This window comes from Streptopelia decaocto (genome assembly GCF_964273445.1).
Source record: "Streptopelia decaocto genome assembly, chromosome: 4".
Classification (NCBI taxonomy): domain Eukaryota; kingdom Metazoa; phylum Chordata; class Aves; order Columbiformes; family Columbidae; genus Streptopelia; species Streptopelia decaocto.
Window position 1 is genome coordinate 70,904,695 of NC_138658.1, and position 20,490 is coordinate 70,925,184.

At 38.2% G+C, this 20,490-nt stretch overlaps 2 protein-coding genes across 5 annotated transcripts in view; both read right to left on the reverse strand.

Moving 5' to 3' along the window:
* The window catches only part of UVSSA (UV stimulated scaffold protein A), a 156,051-nt gene that overhangs the window by 101,561 nt on the left and 34,000 nt on the right, over nt 1-20,490 (reverse strand). The gene's annotated exons all lie outside the window — the stretch shown is intronic.
* Nucleotides 1-20,490, reverse strand: part of MAEA (macrophage erythroblast attacher, E3 ubiquitin ligase) — a 52,836-nt gene that overhangs the window by 24,827 nt on the left and 7,519 nt on the right. For 3 of the 4 annotated variants that reach the window (XM_082052088.1, XM_082052089.1, XM_082052087.1), the window contains exons 2-3: nt 10,356-10,538; nt 6,550-6,753 (exon numbers count right to left, since the gene is read on the reverse strand). In XM_082052088.1, coding sequence (XP_081908214.1) covers nt 6,550-6,753; nt 10,356-10,538 — 387 coding nt within the window. Of the gene's footprint in view, nt 1-6,549; nt 6,754-10,355; nt 10,539-19,939; nt 20,038-20,490 lie in introns of all 4 variants that reach the window. The other variant, XM_082052090.1, reaches the window with a different exon arrangement.

Below are 20,490 nucleotides of genomic sequence, written 5' to 3' on the forward strand. Positions count from 1 at the left end.
GCCCAAACACATTTAAAGGAGTTTCTGAGTTGCATCTACAGCTTAGTACTTGAAGGTAACTCACAACAGGCCCAAGTTAACACCCTGGCACCTTTAAATAAGGTGTGCCAGTTCTGGAGTTCTTCATATGTCATCTTCTCAAACATCTGTAGCATAGGAATAGCAATTTATAGGAGAGGGACAGACTAAAGAGCTCCGGGAAAAAAGACACCTTTTGCCATTTAGCAAGTCAGCTTGTCTGGGTTGTGTGTGACAGTGAAGGAAAGAATACATGCAAGCATTATGCTGAACATTATTCAGCTATTTAAAATTGAAGTGTTATGAATATAAACTTGTTTTGATTAATTAATGTAATACATATTTGAGTGTTTGCCTACAAGCCATTCTTGGACTACATGTCTTAACAAGGAAGATTTTTATGGGTACAGTGGTATGATTATTAAAAGAAGTACTTATTCAGCTTTTAAGATCATAGAGCTTCCTTCACTCAAGTTTTTCTAAACATTCATATTTCTTACTGAAGCAATCACATATTACTACCATCCATCCTGCTCAAGTATTAAAAGTTTACTGATCCAATGCTCTTGAACCATATTATGTGGCTTATTTGTTATAACTATTTTAGATTTAGATTTAAGTTTCACTCATAGATTTTTTTTTTTTTTCTTAAAGTTTTGCTCTAGATTTAAGTTTTCACTCCTAATTCACCTACTCATCTAAGCTAAATCTGAAAAGCCATTTCAGGCTTTTGGGGAGAAAACTGGTAGAACACAGCTGTATAAAAAGCACATGTTTATTTTTTCCATGCATATACTATCACTATCAGTCTGCTATGGTGATAGTCTGTTCGTTCACAAAGTAGAATGCAGCTTGAGCAGTGCTAAAAGCCTCAAAGAAGCACAGACCAGCCTCCAGAAACACAGAAGCAACGTCCTACCTGCACATTTCTCCTGGTGTGAACATCTGCCTGCAGTTGTAGACATTCACTGACCACAACCACCCTTATGGTGCACATCCCCCAGAGCAAGAATAGCAGCTACAAAGACATGAGAAACTTGCAGTCCAGTGGGAGAGGCAAAGACAATCAGCTTCTTAAATATGAACCTTTCCTTAAAATCCAAGCAGCTGTGGGTTCAACATCATTTGCTCTCCTCTATCAACAGCCAGGAGGTGAACTGCAGTGAGACCCAAACAAACCTAAGCCTGTCGAGTTTTCATCAGAACGGTATTCTCCGAAAGCATTTTTCATTCACTTTGAGTTAATACTGCTCCTGTTTGTGATGCTGAAATGGCTTCAGTGGGATTTTGCCCTAGAATACATGAATCGTTCAGCAGTTTTCTACCAAGGTCTCAGCTGAAGGATCCATTTCACAGTGTTGGAGAATACTTTTACAAAGCACGGAAAGAACCTTTAACCTTGGGGTTGAAAAAAGGAGCAATGACATAGAATAGTCTGACGAAGAGATCAAGTACTTGGTTAAAAGCCATGCAGCTTGACTTGAAGAACTGAGGTTTCTCTTTTTCCAAAGGACATCAAATAATATTTCATGACTTTCCATAACAAAATTAAGATGATGGAATGACACTTCTTAATTTGTTGCAGCTATCTTTCCAAATACTCAAGATAATCTATTCAAAAGTTTCTAAACTATGAAAACTGAAGCTGTGTTTATGCAATAGAAGGACAGGACAAACTGGACCAAATTGGAGAGAGGGGAGAACAAACCGTTACCAGCCTTTTGCAGTGACTACTGTTCCTTTCATTTACACTAATGAAAAATTTACTTTAAAAAAAAAAAACACTACTATACCAGTTTGAAAGATAATATTTTAATAATGGCTTTGCAATATCTACTCTGTTTTGATACGCTCTAGGGAACAACCATCACCACAGATTTGGAAGTTCTGCTCTGGAAGAAAATCATTGACCAAAACTGAAGATCTGAACTCTCACTTCAAGAACATTTATCTTTTGGGGACTGTTGTCAATCGGTTTAATACCGCTGAAGTGTCAAGAGGCCCTTCTAATACAGCTCAACGTTCACAATGGTCATATGTCTGCACAGAACTGTTGAAGGCAATGAAATACTCAATTTTTTCTCAAAAACAAAGAGCACACTGTGGTGTTAATGCAAATGGCTAGTTAAGTATCTCTGAAGGATGATGCACCTACTTAATTACTGATCTAAGAATATTAACTTGCAAAGCTTTGATTGGCATGCATAATCTGTGATGCAAGATCAAGTTAACTAGTTTTAAGCTAGTTAAAAGAATTATTTCAACTCTAGCTTTCTCATACCTGCAACCTTACACGTGTGGGTGTAGCAGTTCTTCTCTCCCTCGGGGGTTCACAGATCTCTAAATCATTTGCTCCCCACCCTAACACACACACACACACACACTTGCTTTCAATGTATGTGGTTCTTCACAGAAAAAAAAACCCAGCATTGCCATTTGTATAAGTTTTGTACAGCACAGGCATTAAGGCAAGGACATATATTCTTTTACTAAACAAACTAAGCAAAGACTGAGTATTTACAGCATATGATAAGAGAAAACAGTAGCTTCAGAATCTGGCTTGTTGTCAATCATATATGCAAAAAGCACTATGGCTATTAGGTAATTAAGAACATAAGGACACTTTACATGTTTGTTTCTGGTTTTGTTTTCTTTTTTGTAGCCTATAAAAAAGGGGCTAGAAAAAGCATGAAATTTAAAAGACAACAACCCCTAAGAACAACAAACAAAGCACTATATACCTAACCTAATTATAAAACTTACCTACAACCAGCAATCGACCTCCTACTGGAACACCACATTTCCAAAACTAGATTTGCCTTTCAATTAATGGCACAGAAGTGAGATAATATTTAATGCAGCAGGACATGAATAGCAGAGCTTAAGGTAACAGACAGCCCTGCCAGCTAGCTGAATATATGAATCTGCAGGTGAAAATATGCATTTTTATATTGGTGTTGCACTCCAAGGTCATAATAAGATCCTTATTAAGTGTAACAAGCTGATCATGATGAGCTTCATTTGCATGCAATAACAAAAACATAACATGTAGTTTGTATCTTCAATTCAAACTGTTTTCCACATCATTAGTGAGCCAGAAGACAACAAGAAGTCCACAATAGAATCCCTTCCACTCCGTATTTACTTTGGCACAAACATGACATTTCTGTCCTTGGCCGTCAGCTCTTATTTTAATATTACTCACATCTTGGTTTAATTTCCCAAGCAGCATTATTTTTCTTTAAAGACATATTGCACACATTCCATATTTGTAGTTTATTTCTTATATTGCCATATAACATTATGCTTTATATATACTGCATGCCAGAAGTTATTCCTAAGTTGTGCTAGTTCATAACTCTGATATTTAAACTTCCCTATAATTTTTCACATCTAGCATTTCTTTCCATAGCTGTTTGCTTCCTCGTTTATAACCACAGCTTTTAAGCGCTTATCTTCCATGACAAGAATTCAGGAATATCATTCCTCTGAAGGTAGTTAATTTAGAAAGCAGACTAGAATTTGTCACAGCCCATCAATAACTATTAGAATTGGACACTACAGCACACAGCCCATCTTTGAGCAAACTGTCTGCTGTGTATTATTGGCAAACAAAGGAATGATTTAATGGTTTGCTTTTGGTCACTGAAACAGAATATTTGTGAACTGTTTCCGCCCATGAAGTACTTTAGCAGCTCTGCAGGTCTCTTAGCATTCAGAAGCCATGCAAGGAACTTAAAACAAGCAGGCTGAGACATGCTCCTAAGACTGGTCTAACAGCTACAGAAAGGTGCTTACTCTGGGATCCACAAAGTGCAACTGAAATGGAAAGAGCTGTTTCCTTCACCCTCTCTAAATCGTGGCAAAGGGCACTCCTAGCCATTGGGCCCGCAATCATAGAAACAGAATCACAGAATGGTTGAGACTGGGACCTCCAGAAGCTGTGTGGTCCCACTGCCCAACGTGGGGTCACCTACAACAGGTGACTTAGGACTCTGCCCAGTCCAACTTGGGTTTGAGTATTTCCCAGTACAGGAAGACTCCATACCCCAGTGTGTCTGCTGGGGAGCCTGGAACTAGGTAGAGCACTCCAGATGGGGCTGACCAGTGTGGGATCACCACCCTTCGCCTGCTGATGATGCTCACCCCAATGTGAGTTGTTTTTGCCACGGGATCACACGGCTAGGTCAGGCTCAACTCGTCCTCCAGCCTCACCTCTGCCTGGTGGGTAAATGGAGCAAAACCTCACCTTTCTTTAGGTTCTTACTTAGAGTATAGTGCCTATCCAGTGATAACAATATTGGCTCGATATACATATATATTCAATAAATAAATCAGCTAATAGACATGACCAGGTCCACTATAGAGCAATGTGTTTCTGAAACCTGTAGTAGTGGAGACATTTATCAAAATTACAGTTGATATTACAGTAAACAGAAAGATTCCTTTGGATGAGAGAAAAATATCATGATACTTTGTAATCTCCACAGCAAAGTCACATTTATAAGCATTAGCAAACATTTCAGTGCTCACATCCTTCAGCAAGAAAGGAACAATAAGAAACAGAAAAGCTGTCTAAAGCAGCAAAAAGACAAATTCTGTATAATGATCAAGTCTCAGTATCTTACCACTGCAAAAGCTGTTCACAATGAGTCTCACCATACAGTAAGAAAAACTGAGTACAACGCTGAGAGACTGCAGGAAGCCTTTTCTTGTTTGGACAAAATGTAAACTTTAATGTTGAATAAAATACATTATTTTAGCAAGCTAGAAGAAATAGGGCCTCAGCACAGTCAACATGTGCAACTAAGTTCTCTGTTATTCAAGTTACTTTGATGTTATACAAATACTTAGGTTTGAAGGCAGAAGTTAAATAAGCTTATTTAAAACTTATTTTTTTAAAAAACCAACACAAAGCTTCTGTTCAGCAAATGGCATCAAAATTTTTGAGGCTTCACTAGTGCAATGCTTCATACCACAGTCTTGCAGCACATCACGATGGACTTACATGCTCATGCCTAAGCCAAAGCTGAGCATTACTTAACCAGGCATAATGGAACTTGCTATGAAAGTAAAAATATTTCCACAGTGCTTTTTCAGCAGACCTAGTATGGATGGTAACATGATGATTCAGCAGTAGATGAGCTCCTGCTCAAAACAGAGGGAAACATCTACCAGAAATGGAAGAACTGCTGACCATTCAACTGCAATCATCTCAGAATAATGGTCTTGGGTTTCGATTGCCATGCACTGGCTATCTTTAGGCATAGCAGCCCCCTCAGTGAGTTTCTTCAGGACTATTTCTTATTTATAGTTTGTAACCCACTTCTTCCCCTTTCCCACTCAACCTCTACGTGCTGTTTCCTTTTTGATATTTACTGAAATCGCTGCTGTGGTTGAACAGGACCAGACTGGTAAAGCAGGTAAGGAGTAACTGAGACACGTGACAGATATGCTCGCTGTACAAGATAAGAATGGGTACATATGCTGTAGTTTGACACCAGTAACAAAAATCTCTTCCCTTAACTAGCTCAGAAAGATGTGTTCAACTATGCCACCTAAGAAAGGCAAAATATGTAAGTCACATAACACAACTAAACTCTTGGCAGATTTCAGCCAGAAGAGTTGCATACTTTCTGGAATCAGGAACATCAAAAGAACATAATATCCAAGAATAACTGAGGATCAAATAGCAAATGCTACCCAAAATTAGCCAACCAAGATTTCTCTAAATAAACAGCGAATTCTTAAAGAATCAGCTTTAATGTCTTTGTGGCTGTCAAAGGACCACAGTGTGGATTCACTGCTCTGCACAAAGAGGCAACACCAAGATGCACAAACTCCAAACTACTATTGACAACGCATTTCAAAAAACTTCATAAGCAATTATGAGAGGGAAGCAAAACCAACCAGGATAACCAGAGAAAAGGAAAGCGACAACCACAAAAATCATAGATGGCGAAATAAGCAAAAGAGCAAAATGTTTCTGTGGATCATGCAAAATGTACTCGGTACTACAAAAAATCCAAATTGTATGAAGATTTGTTTTTCAAACAGTAATTCAGCTTTCCTTTGGATGCATCATTAAAAAGTAGGATGATACAATAAAACAGTCGTTCCTGCAATCAGGATATGCTATTCTGCTCAGTTTGGTACATGTATCATCTAAGCACAATGAGACAGATGGGAAGCTCCACCAACTGCTTAATCAGCAGCCTAAAGGCTTCTGACAAGAAATTCTGTGTGACATTTGAGAATTATTCTAAGTTTCAATAGGGCAAGGTGTTTATTTAAAAGCATTTAATTTGTGACTAAAAGTTTTACCTTCAATTTTGACTTACTTAATACACTGAAATAAAATTCATGTCAAGGGGAATAAACTCAGCCCTAAAAAGATTAACAGAAACATTAGTAATAAAGGCACGTTAATACATAAAAATAGCTGCTACAGGGCTAAAACATCTTGTTCATGTTTGCCAAGTCCCTCTTTGCTACTGTTTTGTTAGTAAGTTAGTGCACATTGCTACTAACCTCAATACCACTTTGTCTTGCTAGTTTTACAGCTGTATTGTAGTAGCCACAGCGTAAAAGATGTTCCACCATCATACGATCCATACGTTTCTTCTTCCACATGTTTGCAGCGGCTGGCTGGTCACTACTGTGTTCTTTCAGATGTTCAATCCTACGTTTGCAGAGTTTTGCACTTTCATCTTCAGCCTGGATTGATTCAACCGCCTAAAATGTAAAAATTAACAGGAATAAATAAGAGCTATACATTTTCAATTTGCTTTTAAAGCAAAATAGAGTAAGAATTGTTTGCAGGCATTCATTACATATTATACAGTTATTCCCAATAGCGTTTCTCCCATTTAGAAAGACAGCGCACTTGGCAGTGCACAAGTTTCAGTGTGGCTGGTCCAGTTCTGAGATGTTCTTGCATATAAATAAGTTTTGACTATTTGACCTTAAGAGTATATGCAATTTTTTCTGCTAAATGTGTAGTTAGTCCTAAAACAGCAACATATAACTTACAGCAGTTGCTGTAAATGTAGAGCTTTGTGAAGGTTTGCATTTATCTGGTCCAAGGAGTTGAAAATAATGAATTTCCACCTCTAACCTATGCATGGCTTCTTCTTCAAGCAGCTGTCCAACTCAATTAGTTCTACTGAGGAGTGATGCAGAGTAAACCAACATTACTTCTGATACACTGGAGCCATTTTAATCAGTCATGCAATAATGAAAATTATATAAACATCTGGCCTCTTGGCACCTTTAATTCAAGGATCTTAGAGTAGTTTTTAAAAAATAATCAGCTTTGTTAGACTGGTATTATTTTACTTAACTCTGCTACTTTTGGATCTACTGTTAGAAGCATTACTTAGGAAAATAAATTCGTCCAGATAAAGCAGAATGATGTTTGGTTTTCCCCTTTTTTAAATTTTTGAACCAAGATACTGGCATGCCCAGTGCAAACCACACACCCCAAAATATTTCCACAACATTTGGGGGTTTTTTAATTAAAAAACCAAACACTCAGGTCATACTTATTTTCCTTCAACCTTAAAGACAGGTGATCGATTAGTTACTCTGCAAATTTTAGCAGGCTATTTTATTACAGATGTATCACAATTCAAAGCTAGCTGACTCAGGATAAAGCACGTGACAATTGTGGGTCATGCCGGGCTACGGAACACAAGAAAGCCTGCAGTACTTTTATATGCTTACTAAGGAAAAAACAAACCCAGAGATGATGGAGGCTTAGTACCTTTCCCCATCTCTAATATATCAGCAGTGATGCAATTTCAGGTTGGGCTGCCTTATTTGTGGTGACTTTAAACTCACTGGCTTGCGTTTGAATAACTGCACAGCTACGGCAACAGGAAAGTCCACAAAGATTTGCCAAGGAAGCACAAATCAAAGAAATATGGCTTTTGGCTGCCCCCTTCACAGCCCATGCTGGCACAGCTGCCCCCCAGCACTCAAGCTACACAGGCTACAGAGCCAGCCCTGGAAGCAAAGGGTGGTTCTAATTGCTTCTACCATACATGCTCATTTACAGACAACTTCTGGAAGGATCAATATTTGAAAAGCAAAGTGTAATAAATAAAGACTTGTGCAAGAAAAGCATTTGGCCTAATTAAGCCTGGCTCTGAACTGACCCTTGATAAAATTCAAGTACCTAAAACTCTAGTCACTATCCAAGATCATATTTTACTAAAACTCATGTAAACATGAGTTATTTTTATTACTGAAGTCTGAGTTACTTCTGTTACTGAATTTATCTTTATTTTGTAATATATGATGTGGAGATCAGTATTTTGTTTCAGTTATAAACTTGAGTCTTTTCCTATTCAGCAAACACCAGCTCAAGCCAAAACTCACTTTCACATGTTAGATGTCTGCAGTGTTATCAGATGTGAAGGCAACCTCAAGAATTATTCTGAGTACAACTAGGAGAATTCAAGGCAGCCAGGCAAAGGTTGAGCCCCTTCTCATTGCAAATGACTCTCCTTATATGGTTTTGTATCTGGACTTACGTAGCTCTTGCTGTTTTTTTGATCCTTCTAGTGCATTCAGAGAGGCTACAGATCCTTTTCAAAACCCTCTGAGTCAAGACTATCTGGACTTGCCCCACTGGACATTAATCGAACTTGAGGGAACAAGCATAATAAACAGGATATGAAAGGGAAAACACAAAGGCCTCGGTTTCCTCAGGATCAGTTTCGGAACCCAAGAAACCTGCTGTGTTGAAAAACCTCTTTTTTAAAAGTGAGTAAGGTGTTAAATCAAGGAACCATCTAATTCTATTATGGCCATGTCAGCAGTTCATCAGATCCTTGTCTAAACACAGGAGGAGACAGAAATCCCACATGGGTCCAAAGGCCCTAAAGAAAACAATCATTTTGCTCAGGGCAGAGATGACAAAGACAGCTGGAGTTGATGGTTTGGAGCAGAAACAAGACCTTTGTATTTCAGACTACTTTTACTGTTAAACACATTTTTTTTTGCCTTTTGTTCTTTCTAAGCAGCTATAAGATTCCACACAGTCTTTCAGGCAGTCAAAAACAAATGAGCAATTACACTAAAATGGAGCCTTGCACCCAAAACATTCAGCAATGCCTTCAGACACACCCCCGTAGTCAGCAAAGATTTAACAAGTAAATAACTTACTACTCCACATCATTACTACACACCTACAAGCAAAATCTAACACCTCTTTCAGAAATAGCAGTAATTTCTTTCTGTAAGTAACACAGAAGTGAAGAAAACATATCGTTCAAGACCTCTAAGTCTCATAAACCAAAGATGAAAACAGCAATTAGATTTATGAAGTCGTCTGCAGATCAGCTTTTCAAAACCTAGCTAACCTGTTTAAGCAGAAAACCCCAAATCAGCACACATGACTGTTATTTTCATGTTACAAACCTCCAAGGTATTTTGACGCTTCACTTAATATAGTCTCAAGATTTATATCTGTTGGTTATTTCATTTACGTTTTAATGAAATGACTCTGCTACCATTTGTTTTGTCTATTTATTTTTGGAGAAGCGTTGCTCTAAAGGCAGGCGACAGAGCTATTTTCATTTTTCTGCAATATTTGTTTCGAGTAAGTGTTCTGACGGCTCTCAGGGTGAGTAATATCCCCATCCAAAATAAGGATGGCTTATACTATATAGTTTGTTTTTAACTCATTCTTCTTAAAAGCTGTGGTAAAAGTATCAAAGTCTGGCTGTATTTCATACAAGCATTCAAGCTTAACAGCTAGAAGCAGGTCATCCTGCTAAACTTTGTTTAAAGTGCTTTTAGTAATATTCCCTAGGAACCTTCCCAACTACAGGTTTAATGTTTATAAAAAAAAATGTTCAAGTCTCTATCCAGGACAACTCGCACTTTCTTATGCAAAGAAGCCTTAACACCCCATGCAGCTACCCCCACTGGAGTGTAAATATTTTTCAGACTCTTCTACCCGTTTTCCCTCCTCGAGTGATCAATTAAAGCAACCGCACAAACCTTTCCATTAGACAAGCAGGAATTGATACAAATCAATTCATTTTGCTATTTCTTTCCTGTGGGTAGATAAATTCATTTTCAGGACCATAAATACAGTTAAATTTTGCCTCTCAACAGAGTTTTATTATACTTAGTAATGGAACACCAATTCTTAAGTGCAGCGAAGCAAGACGCAGTAAGTTCTGGTGTTTTGCTGTGCAATCTAAGGCCTTTGTTTACAGTGTCAGTAATACCTATATCTTGAAAAGAAAATTCAAGCAAACAGCATTGAAAAACGTTGTTGAATTTGCGAAGACAAAGAAATCACAAGGTAGAACACCACTTACCTTTCGTTTCAGAACGCTGAGTTTTTCAACTACTCCATCCAGGAGACTAACAACTGAATCCACAGCAGGACAACTGCTCAGTGTCTTCTCCAGCTCTGCCACAACCATTGTAACGTGGCTGGTCTCTCGATCGATGTTTTTCTGTGCAGCTCGAAAACGTTTGTTCAGTGTTTCGTATGGCACCTGAGTGAGAAATATCAACTCATTAGAATTTCTATATTAATAAAGTTAGGTCTTCTAGAGTTTAAAGAGACTGATGATTTTATCTGATGCAGCCAGAACACCTGGGTTCCAGGACACTAGAGGTCATTAACTGAACTTGAGTTCTCATATCAAAGCCCTTATTTAAGTCGTCTCAGCAAGGAACTAACACACTTCAAAGATTATTAAAAAAACAGTGACAGGAAACACAAGCTGGTAGAGTCTTTTCTGATCCCGATTTCACCGATCCTGCTTTGACTGTATAGCAAGCACAGATGGAAACAGTTCAGGGAGAACAAAGCAAAAAGGAAAGCTACAAGTTAGCTACAAATAAGAGATCACCCTTTACAGCTTTAAAGTTTACATTTCTTTCCTTCAGGAGTTATAAAGGAAGAGAAAGTTACCTTTGAGGAAGCATGAATAATCCATACGGGTTACTGAAAAATTTATACATAGTACACCAATGGTTATTCAGGAAATCTAATGGGTCTCCTACCTACTTCTGCTCAAAAGGACTACTTTTTAATATTAACTCCAGCAGAACTATAATGAACACTAAGAGAAACTCCATGTAAGCTTTATTTTGGTGAAAAAAGCCTATCCTGTACAACTAGGTTTCTTAGATTCCTCTAGGGCTCCATTCCTTAGCTTAGAGACTGACCAGTCTTGGAGGTCTCCTGACCTACTTGTCCCATGCCTTCATGGGACAGCCACATCAAAACTGCTACTGGTGGCCATTAAGAAGGAGTCGTTTACAGCCTGCTCAGATTTTAGGGTGCTGAATGATTTGGGGAAAGCTTACAGTGAATATTAAGCTGCTCCTACCATGTTGCTTCCATTAGTGACAGCATGAGCAATTTAGGCAGGAAGTTCTATTACTTCACAGAAACTGGAATTTTGGAACTAAAAACATTCCAGTGTTATACACTTAATTCACTCACATCTTTTATCTTGAAAAAGTCCACAAGAAGTTCTTTCATGTAGCTGTGGTAATCTTGATTGCTTTTCCATTAATCAAAGGCATAATTTAGCTAGCAATCAGATTACACGTATTAAAGGTAAAACAGGAAAAGCAAATCAGTGTTCTGTTTGGTACGTATCACATAGATGTTTGATTACAAATCTTTTAAGTATATCACTTCCAATCAATTACACCAAGATTGCCTCCATTTTCCTTCCTTCTAATCATTTGCATGCAAGAAATTCTCCCCAGGGTCCGCTCTCCTTTCGGGCTCTATTAGGAGAGCAGTTACTACATAACCATTGCAATTCATTAGACATGCACCAAGAAACAGTTTAGGTTCAGAATAAGGAAGATAAGACAACAGTTTAGGTTCAGAATAAGGAAGATGAGCCAAAGTACTTGCTTTCCAAGACTTTGTACGATCTACAATAGGTTGGTCTTATTTGTGGTAGAAGTATAACACAAGGATACTCCTGATAAGATACGAAAGGGCTCCTCTTCCTCTCAGAAAGACTAAAATGATCTATTTAATGCTTTCTGGCATCTCAAACCAAGACCTAAACAAGTGACAGAATAAGCCTTTACCACAAGTATCAAGCTAAAACAGTTATTTTCCTTATATATCCTCCCCTAAAATCCCAGCACCACATTCCCCCAAAACTCAAACCTCATAAAAGATTACAATTAATAGGCTTCAACACTTAATTGTCTATATAACCATATTATATTCCATCTTTAGCTCTTATTTCCCTTCTCCATTTCCACAAAATGGTCAAAAGTTTAAAACCCCCATAGACAGAATGGATGTTGGGGGGGAGGGCATTATTTTGACACCTCATGATTTTAAACATAGAAGCTTATTTCCAACTCCAAGACTTGATGCCAGATACCATTGACTCAACTTCTTCCCTTTTCTTCCTCCCTGCATTTTTCTTATTTTCATTGAAAAAGTTTCCATCATTTACTTGCATTTACTGAAATTAATTTCTTCAAGCACTTTGCTAATAAGCTTTCTGTACCACACTGAAAAGCTTCAATCAATCACGACTTTCAGAAGCTCCTACTGATTTCAGGTGTCTGTTCGACGCTTTTGTTAAATTTTGAGCAGTCAGTTGCACTGCACACACAGATCTAGTCAGCTTGAAAACAAACAAACAAAATCTTAGCTTTAATCTCCTTTTTCCCCCCAGTTTCTTATCTGCACGCAAGAGCAATAACACTTCCCGTTTCCCATGCTCTGTCTCTGTACTGTGCAAATTTCTGGCACAGTTTGTGTTCATATGACATTTAGAACAATTGGACTTTCAGTTTCAGCTGGCATCATTATACATCGTTTATATTTTCTCTAGGTGCAACAGGTTTTCAAATCTTGTTTTATCCATATCTGTTTTTTCTCCCTCAAAAATGATCTGAATATCCTATGTGGAAGAGGTTACAAGTTGAATTGTTTTACTATATACTCTGAAAGTAAATACAAATAAATATGGTACACTAAAATTATGTTTAGCAATATAACAAGAAAAATTACTTTAAAGGTACAATGAAATTATCTGAACAACTAAAACTGACAGAAAATACTCTTTACCAGAGTTTTTCATAATTTGCATATTTCTCACTATAGAGCCAGCAGTTTTTAGAGAATACTTGTAAATCATATCCAGGCACAGCTTTTACCCCAACTTTACAGGACTAGATTCTACAGATGACGAAAATTTAGAAATTCCAACAGCTATGCCCCTTACCGAGAAAGCATCTTATCTAGACACTGCATCTTGATCCACTGTTTCTTTTGTTGCTCATACAGGTCCTACGCTCCCAAAGAGACTCCATTCCCCTTTGGTTGTGTGTGTGTATGTGTGTGTGTGTGTGTGTGTGTGTGTGTGTGTGTGTGTGTGTGTGTGTGTGTGTGTGTGTTGCTTTGTAATTCTAGAAATTCTTAATTATGATTTACTTCTATTTTCAGGTACCATGGCGATAAAACAGTGGACACCAGACTTGTTGGACCAAGAGACAGCTGCAAAATTTACATATCATTAGTTGCCACAAGCCTATTGAAGACTTCCAGTTTTTCCTGCTAGTACCATTCTGTGACCAAGCCCGGATTACAGTTATTCTTTAAGAACAAGAAAGGCCAACCGAACTCGGCCTAGGGGAACATTACCTTCAGGACAAAAGGATAACCAGCTACTACACTGAAATAAAGCAGGAAGAACCAACCAGAACGTATTCTGTAAAAGCACAATACCAACTTGTCCCACTCATTAGAGCTTAAACCACAACTCAGTTGGCTCATACCATGAGCATATAAGACAATACAAAGGAGAGACGTAAAATGTTAGTGGGCGGCACATTTAAATCCAGTGCCACCAAATAGATTCTGGTTCTTTTGTTTGCCAGCTTCCACAGCTGCAGACACATTATTCAACATCAGCATGTACTAAACCAGGTCAAACTTAAACCTAATGAAAATGAATTTGAATTAAGTCAGAACAGCCTACACAAGGGGTAAAATTACTATTAATAACATGAGTTTTTCCAAGATGAAAATTGTGAAAGTAAGTCTGTTTGACTAGAGGCTTCTGCAAGTGTAGTGTATGACTGTTCACAGGTGCTAAGTACTATCAGAGTGGCAGAGACAACTGAAAAACCTGATCCAGGTATTTTTTTTTAATTTCAGGAGTTGCTTCACTCTGGTTTTAGAAGGCCAGAAAACTCTGGTGTGCTGTCCCAAACATGCTCCAACAATCTCTAGGTGTGGTGATGACTTAGGAGAGAATCCTTTTGGATGTAAAAGCTTGAACTGGTGGAAGAAGGGGAAGGACTGAGCGGAGCCAGTAGAAAACAGCAGGGCTGAGAATACTAGGGGCAGCTTTTAAGCTTACACTTAGGAGCTCAAGTATGATGTCAATTCTCTGGCCTTCAGCCCAAACACAGTCCTCTTCCAGCCCATGAATGCCAATAAGGTACCGAGGCAAGACTGACTAGTTCTAAAATCATGAAGTGGCCAAAACTGCTCAAATTGTGTAACTGTAGATAATATTTCTTTAAATAAGACACATCAAATTCAGCTTGAAATACCCCTAAATAAAGTGACATTATCTACTAAACATATTTCCACAAAAATAAATTTTTCAATAAGCCATTCACTTACTAAGTGATACCACTGTCTTGATTTTTCTGAATACATATTCAAACTAGGAAAGAAAAGCAAGTATTAAATGCTTGTATATATGGTACCCTGATGATTAGCAAACTATTATACTTCAGGTGTTTATTATGTCTGTAAAAAATATTTAAAGAAATATAAATAATAACAAGTTAAACCAGTCAATCCTCTACACAGCATCCCACAATGCACATCTACCTTTGTTTTTACATTCATTACCATTTTAATAAGGCTCTTAATTTTTCTTTTAAGTTTTTCCCAAATGTACCAACATGCACACACTTAGTACTCCATCCATAAAGTGAATATAGAGAAACAGACTGCTCATAAGAACTCTCAGCCCATGCTTCTCTTTTCTCTATAGGCTCAGAGAAAACTGGCTTTAAGGAACATGCCATGAGAACATACCATCTATAGCCTTTCAGAATATAGAAAAGGAGAGCAGAATGGAAATTATTTTCCTCTCATAGAAGTTCATTAATTATAGTGATCAAAGCTTAAAAAGCTCTACTACCTCAATGGTATTTATGGTGGTGGGAGTCAGACAACTTGACTGGACTTCTCATGCTGGTTTTAGTACCTTGAGTTCCACTAAGCAGATTAATGGCATCTCGAGAACAGGGCAATATTTTAACCTCCACACACACTCACAGCTTCCAGGACAGACACAGTCACTCATTAAACACCTGGTGTTTCCAAACAAAGTGAAGACATACACTGCTGAAGGGCTCCCTGCTTGGGAGAAAGTATAAGATAACAAAAGAAATACAAACTGTGGCAAGATCTTCTTTGCAGAGGTGTTCTAGTCCTCCAGACATGGAGGAAAAGCATTCTGAGTCACACCTAGAAATCCAGCACTCGTTACCATTATGGCTAACATATATATCCAGTTTATTCAACTAGAGTTCAAACTAATAAGCAACTGTAATTATAAGGGCTTTATAGACAGATGAACAGCATAAGGAAGATGAAGAAAAGCATCTATAGAATTGAGTTTGTGACCTAGCAACAAAAGACAACAGAAAGTCTCAGTTTTAAATGCCTTCTTTGTATTTACTGGTAAGTTCTTCTCCTAAGCCTTCCTGATTGTACATGAGCAACCGAGCCTGGGGAGAGAGGTATTATTATACAAGAAGTCTAAATCAAGCTGAAGATATACAGGTACATGGGACCGAAGGGAGGGAGCTCACCAATGATGCTATCAAGCTGTTGTGACCTCTGAAACGTCATGGTGAGCTAGGAAAGTCCTCAGTGAACAAAAAGGGCAAGTTTCTTGCCTCTCTTCCAAAAAGAGAAGCTGGAAGATCATGGAAACTACAGGCTGGTATGCCTCATCTTGGTTCTTGTGAAAGTTACAGGGGAAGAATCAAAAAAAACCCAAACAAATAAAGTCAGATGGAAGCCATTTCCAAGCTCATAAAGTTGACTGGGAATAGTCAGCCTAAATCTGCCATAAGCAAATCAAGCTGGACCATACTGTTTGCTTTCAGTGATGAAATGACTACCTCTGAATGAGAGGAGCGCACCAGTAGTCTTCATGCAAAGTTTCATGCGGCTTTTGACATGGTCTCTTGCACTGTCTTTGCAGCCAAACTGGGGAGATGTGGACTGAATGACTGGAATACAACAGGGGTTATGGACTCACTGGACAGCCAGGCTCAAAGAATAACAGTGGCTCAAAAGCTGGTTAAGGCCAATTACAAGTACTGCTTGACTCCTGAGAAATGTTATCAGCTCCAACATGCACATCTTCAACCATCTGCACCATGGAACAGAACACACAATCAGAAAGCTCACATAGAACATCAAACTGGTGGAGTGCTTGATAATCCTGGGTGGCAGAGCTGCCATCCAGAAGAAATGATAAGCTGGAGAAAACACACCAAGAACTTTCTGAAATTAGATCAAGGTAAAAACCAGAGCCCTGTACCTGGCACAAAACCACCCCATCCATTAGCAAAGGCTGTGGAATAACTGGCTAGGGCCACTTCTGAAAAAGATGTAGAGGTTCTGATGGAGAGCAGGTCAGACATGAATCAGCAACAGACTCCTGCAGTAAAGAAAATTAACTGCATAATAGGCCGCATTACCAAGACCAAAGGCAGCGGGTTGAGAGGAGTGATTATTCTCTATGCTCAGCACTCATGCAGATTCATCTGGAATACAGAGCCTGGTTTTCAGGCCACCCCCCCACCAAAGAAGAGATGTTGACAGACTGGAAAGAGTCCAGAAAGCTGCCACCATGATGGTCAGCTTGTTGGAGGATACAAAATCCAAAGAGAGACTGAGAGGGACAGGCTTGTTTCACTTGAAGACTACAGGGAGCTGGGAACAGCACAATCAGATTTAAGTCTTCTGCGGCCTAAAGGTGAAGGTCATAGATAAGAGCTAGCCAGACTTTTCCTCGGAGTTACAGAGCAAGAAGGAGGCAGAGTTGACAAGTGGCAGCAAAGAAAATTCCAGCTGGACATAAGGAAAAAAATATTTTAACCAGGAGAGTCAGTAAGCACAGAAACAGCAGCCCAGAAAGGTGGTAGGATGTCCACCCTTGGAAGCTTTAAGAACTATGCAGGACTCTGAGAAAATAAAATTAGCTCTGAAGTTAGCCCAGAAGCCTGAACTACACTGTCTGCAGAGGCCCATTCCTACCTTACTTTTATGAACTGATCTAGAAAGAGACTGGATCACAGATTGCTAATTTGGACATCAAATTCATCTCTACATGAAGATATGAATAGCCATACCAAGTAAGGCAAGAAGTCCCTCCTTTGTCACTATCCTTTCTCTGCAATAGCCATAAATGCATGGCACTTGGAAAAAAAAAAAGCAAGAAAATAAAGTTACTAATCCCAAAAAGTCTCTTTGGGCTTCTTGAGCCAGAGGTGGGAGTTTTATAGTAGAAACACCACAGGGTGTTTCTCATCCACAAACTCTGCTGGTGGTTGTTGACCTGTAGAATTTTAGTGCTGCAACATCCCATGGAAAGACATTTCACAGCCTCATACACTGGGTCCAGGAACACTCCTTGGTTTTGACTCATCAACTACCAGCCTTATTTGAAACCCTTTTGTTCTTCTTTTGGAAGAAAAAAAGAAAATTCACTCTCTTCACTGCTGTCTCTTGAGATTGAAGAGGCTCTTTCTAAACCATTCTTTGAAGACAGATTCCATATCGTTCTTGCCCTGTTGTAGATGTTTTCCAGTTCTATTACATTCTTTTTCAGGATGAGAGAAGAAAGTAAGAGTAACTTACACTACTTGAAAGCAGAAAAATCATGGATTTTCATTGCTACATAATGAGTTCTCCATTCTTCCCTTTCCCAACAATCTTGTGGTCAGTTTGTCAACATTAACCTGATCATTACTTTAAAACATTCACCATAACCCCAAGATCTCACTGAGCAATGATGATCATTTGACACTCAGTTATTGTGTTTATCAGATTAGGATTGTTTTTCTTTCCACCATACCTAAAAACTGCATCACACTACACTCATCTACACTAAATTTCAAACTTCATCTACTATTTTAATACTAATCCAATCTCTTATAATTCCTCTCTAACCACTTCACACTCGGGTTGTATCTGTACTACCTCAATTGTCTTTGTACCATTAAGGAATCCTCTCAGCACTCACTCTTTCTTCCAGGCTATTCAAACAGCTGAGTATCAGCATTAGTGGCAGAGACACCAGCAGAATCCTAATGCCACCGTTCTTCTGTTACAGAGCTTGGCTACTAAATCTTGATGCTTGTTTCTTATCTTTCCCAGTTACCTATCCACATAAGGAATTCTGCTTTCTTCTTTTCAAGAGAACCTGGTAAGGGATATTTCAAAAAAATATTCAGGAAATATCAACTAAATCCATCATCACTTTTATTTTTAAAAACATAACAGTCCAGTATCTTTGCATGGCATGACATTACTTTTTAAATGTCACATTAACTGATGTACATTATTCTATATATGATTAGTCACGATAGTATTTCTGCATCAATAAGCCATTGGTTGGAAGGGAAAAATCAATTACATCTATTAAGAATATCACTCAAATGTTACTTAAGAAAACAGAAGCACTGAAACAAAGTCTTCTACTTTGTCTTTCTTCCACAGCTGTCAAAAAAAAAAATCCTCAGACTACTTCAGGAAAAATGTATTTACCAGAGAATTTATGGGAGGGCTGGATACAGGAAAAAGGGATTTTCCCTAAGCCAAATAAGCTTATTTATAAAAAAAAATGTTATATCCTGCATTTCTTCTTCTTTAGAGGTGTAGGATGTCAAGCTTCCGTTACCAGCCTGATGCTGCCCACAAGTTTTTCTATCTGGTACACAGGAATACCAAAACACTGAATTGCATGTGTTTCTTTCAAAATTAAAGTTTTGTGAAAAATTTTAGCCATTATCCTCCCACAAGTATTTAGCCTCCCACTAGACCTTTAGCACACCAATTCTCAATCTGATCTGGTCACATCCTACAACACAGGCTGGATTCCTTCTTCACTTATGCAGATTCGAGCTGAAAGAATTCCAAACGAAAATGGAAACTAAAACCCAATTTCTTTCAGACAACAACATAAATCAAAAAGAGCTTCTACCCCACAGTACACTGCATATAGAAAACCAGTTGAGATGCAGCAGAAAGGAATAGAAAGTAAAACCCAGTTTGTATAGCTACCATTTGGTTATTGGAAATTATAGGGTAAGAGTGATACCTCAAAAATGTCATTGCAATTGAAGGAAGAATTACTTGGTGGTGCAGGTAAGACCATTAATCATTGCCCAGCTTCCTGTTAATAGGAATTGTCAAAGGTTTATTTTCTAAAAACTGATTTTCACAGAAAACTGTAATGACAACAGAAACAGCCATCTTTTACATAGGTTTGCAATTCTGTAAAAGAACATCAGATTTCATCCGTTGTTTGGGAGAAAGAAGTTAATCAGGTCTAACTTCACAGAAGTACCAACTCATATGCTGGGGAGTTTTAACTACGTACCCTGACTTTAGTGATGTCTGTGTGAATCATCCTTCTTTGAAGTTACAGTCTGATATCTGAAAACAACTCCTTGCCACAAAGTGCAGACTTTTAAAACCACAAATACCTACATTGTGTGTCTTTTCAACAGAACTGAATCATGGGCAGGAGGGAATTTGAAAGGTAGCTGAAAAGATTTTTTTTTTTAAATCCATGAAGTCAGTTAATTAGTGGGAAAAACAAAACAAAATAACTTTCAAGAAAAATAAGAGTCCTACCAGATTAGGTGGGGGGAACCATTACAGAACTATGCTCTCCTTTCAAGGGTCAGAAAAATGTTGTGCTTCCTCTCCTCAACTGTTTTATCTTATAACACCTGAAAAGCACCAGAGATTTATGTGAATCTACAGGTCTCCAAGATTATTCAGTTGAAGACTTTCTGACATATAAATAAGCTTTTTGAAACACCGTATATTGTGCCACTATATGAAATTAAGCCTAGCCACAGATAGGTAGGAAAAAGAAAGTAAGAAGTGCAGCAATGAAACTGTCTTTCAAAAAAAACAGAAGCAAATACAACTGAGCTCTACTTTAAGCAAGAGGAAAGAGGAACTACAGGAATATGGAAGGAAAACTAAGCATCTCCTAAGTAGTTCTAATAAACAAACAGTGTCAAGAGAAATGGTAAATGCAGGGAGAAACACCTTTGAGCATTAAGCTGTTTCCTTGAGACTAAATTAGATCACCATGCTCACCTTCAACAAAACAGGAGAGAACATCAATTATATGTGATGTTGTTTGAAAAATGAGGCAGAGTACAAGAAGCTAC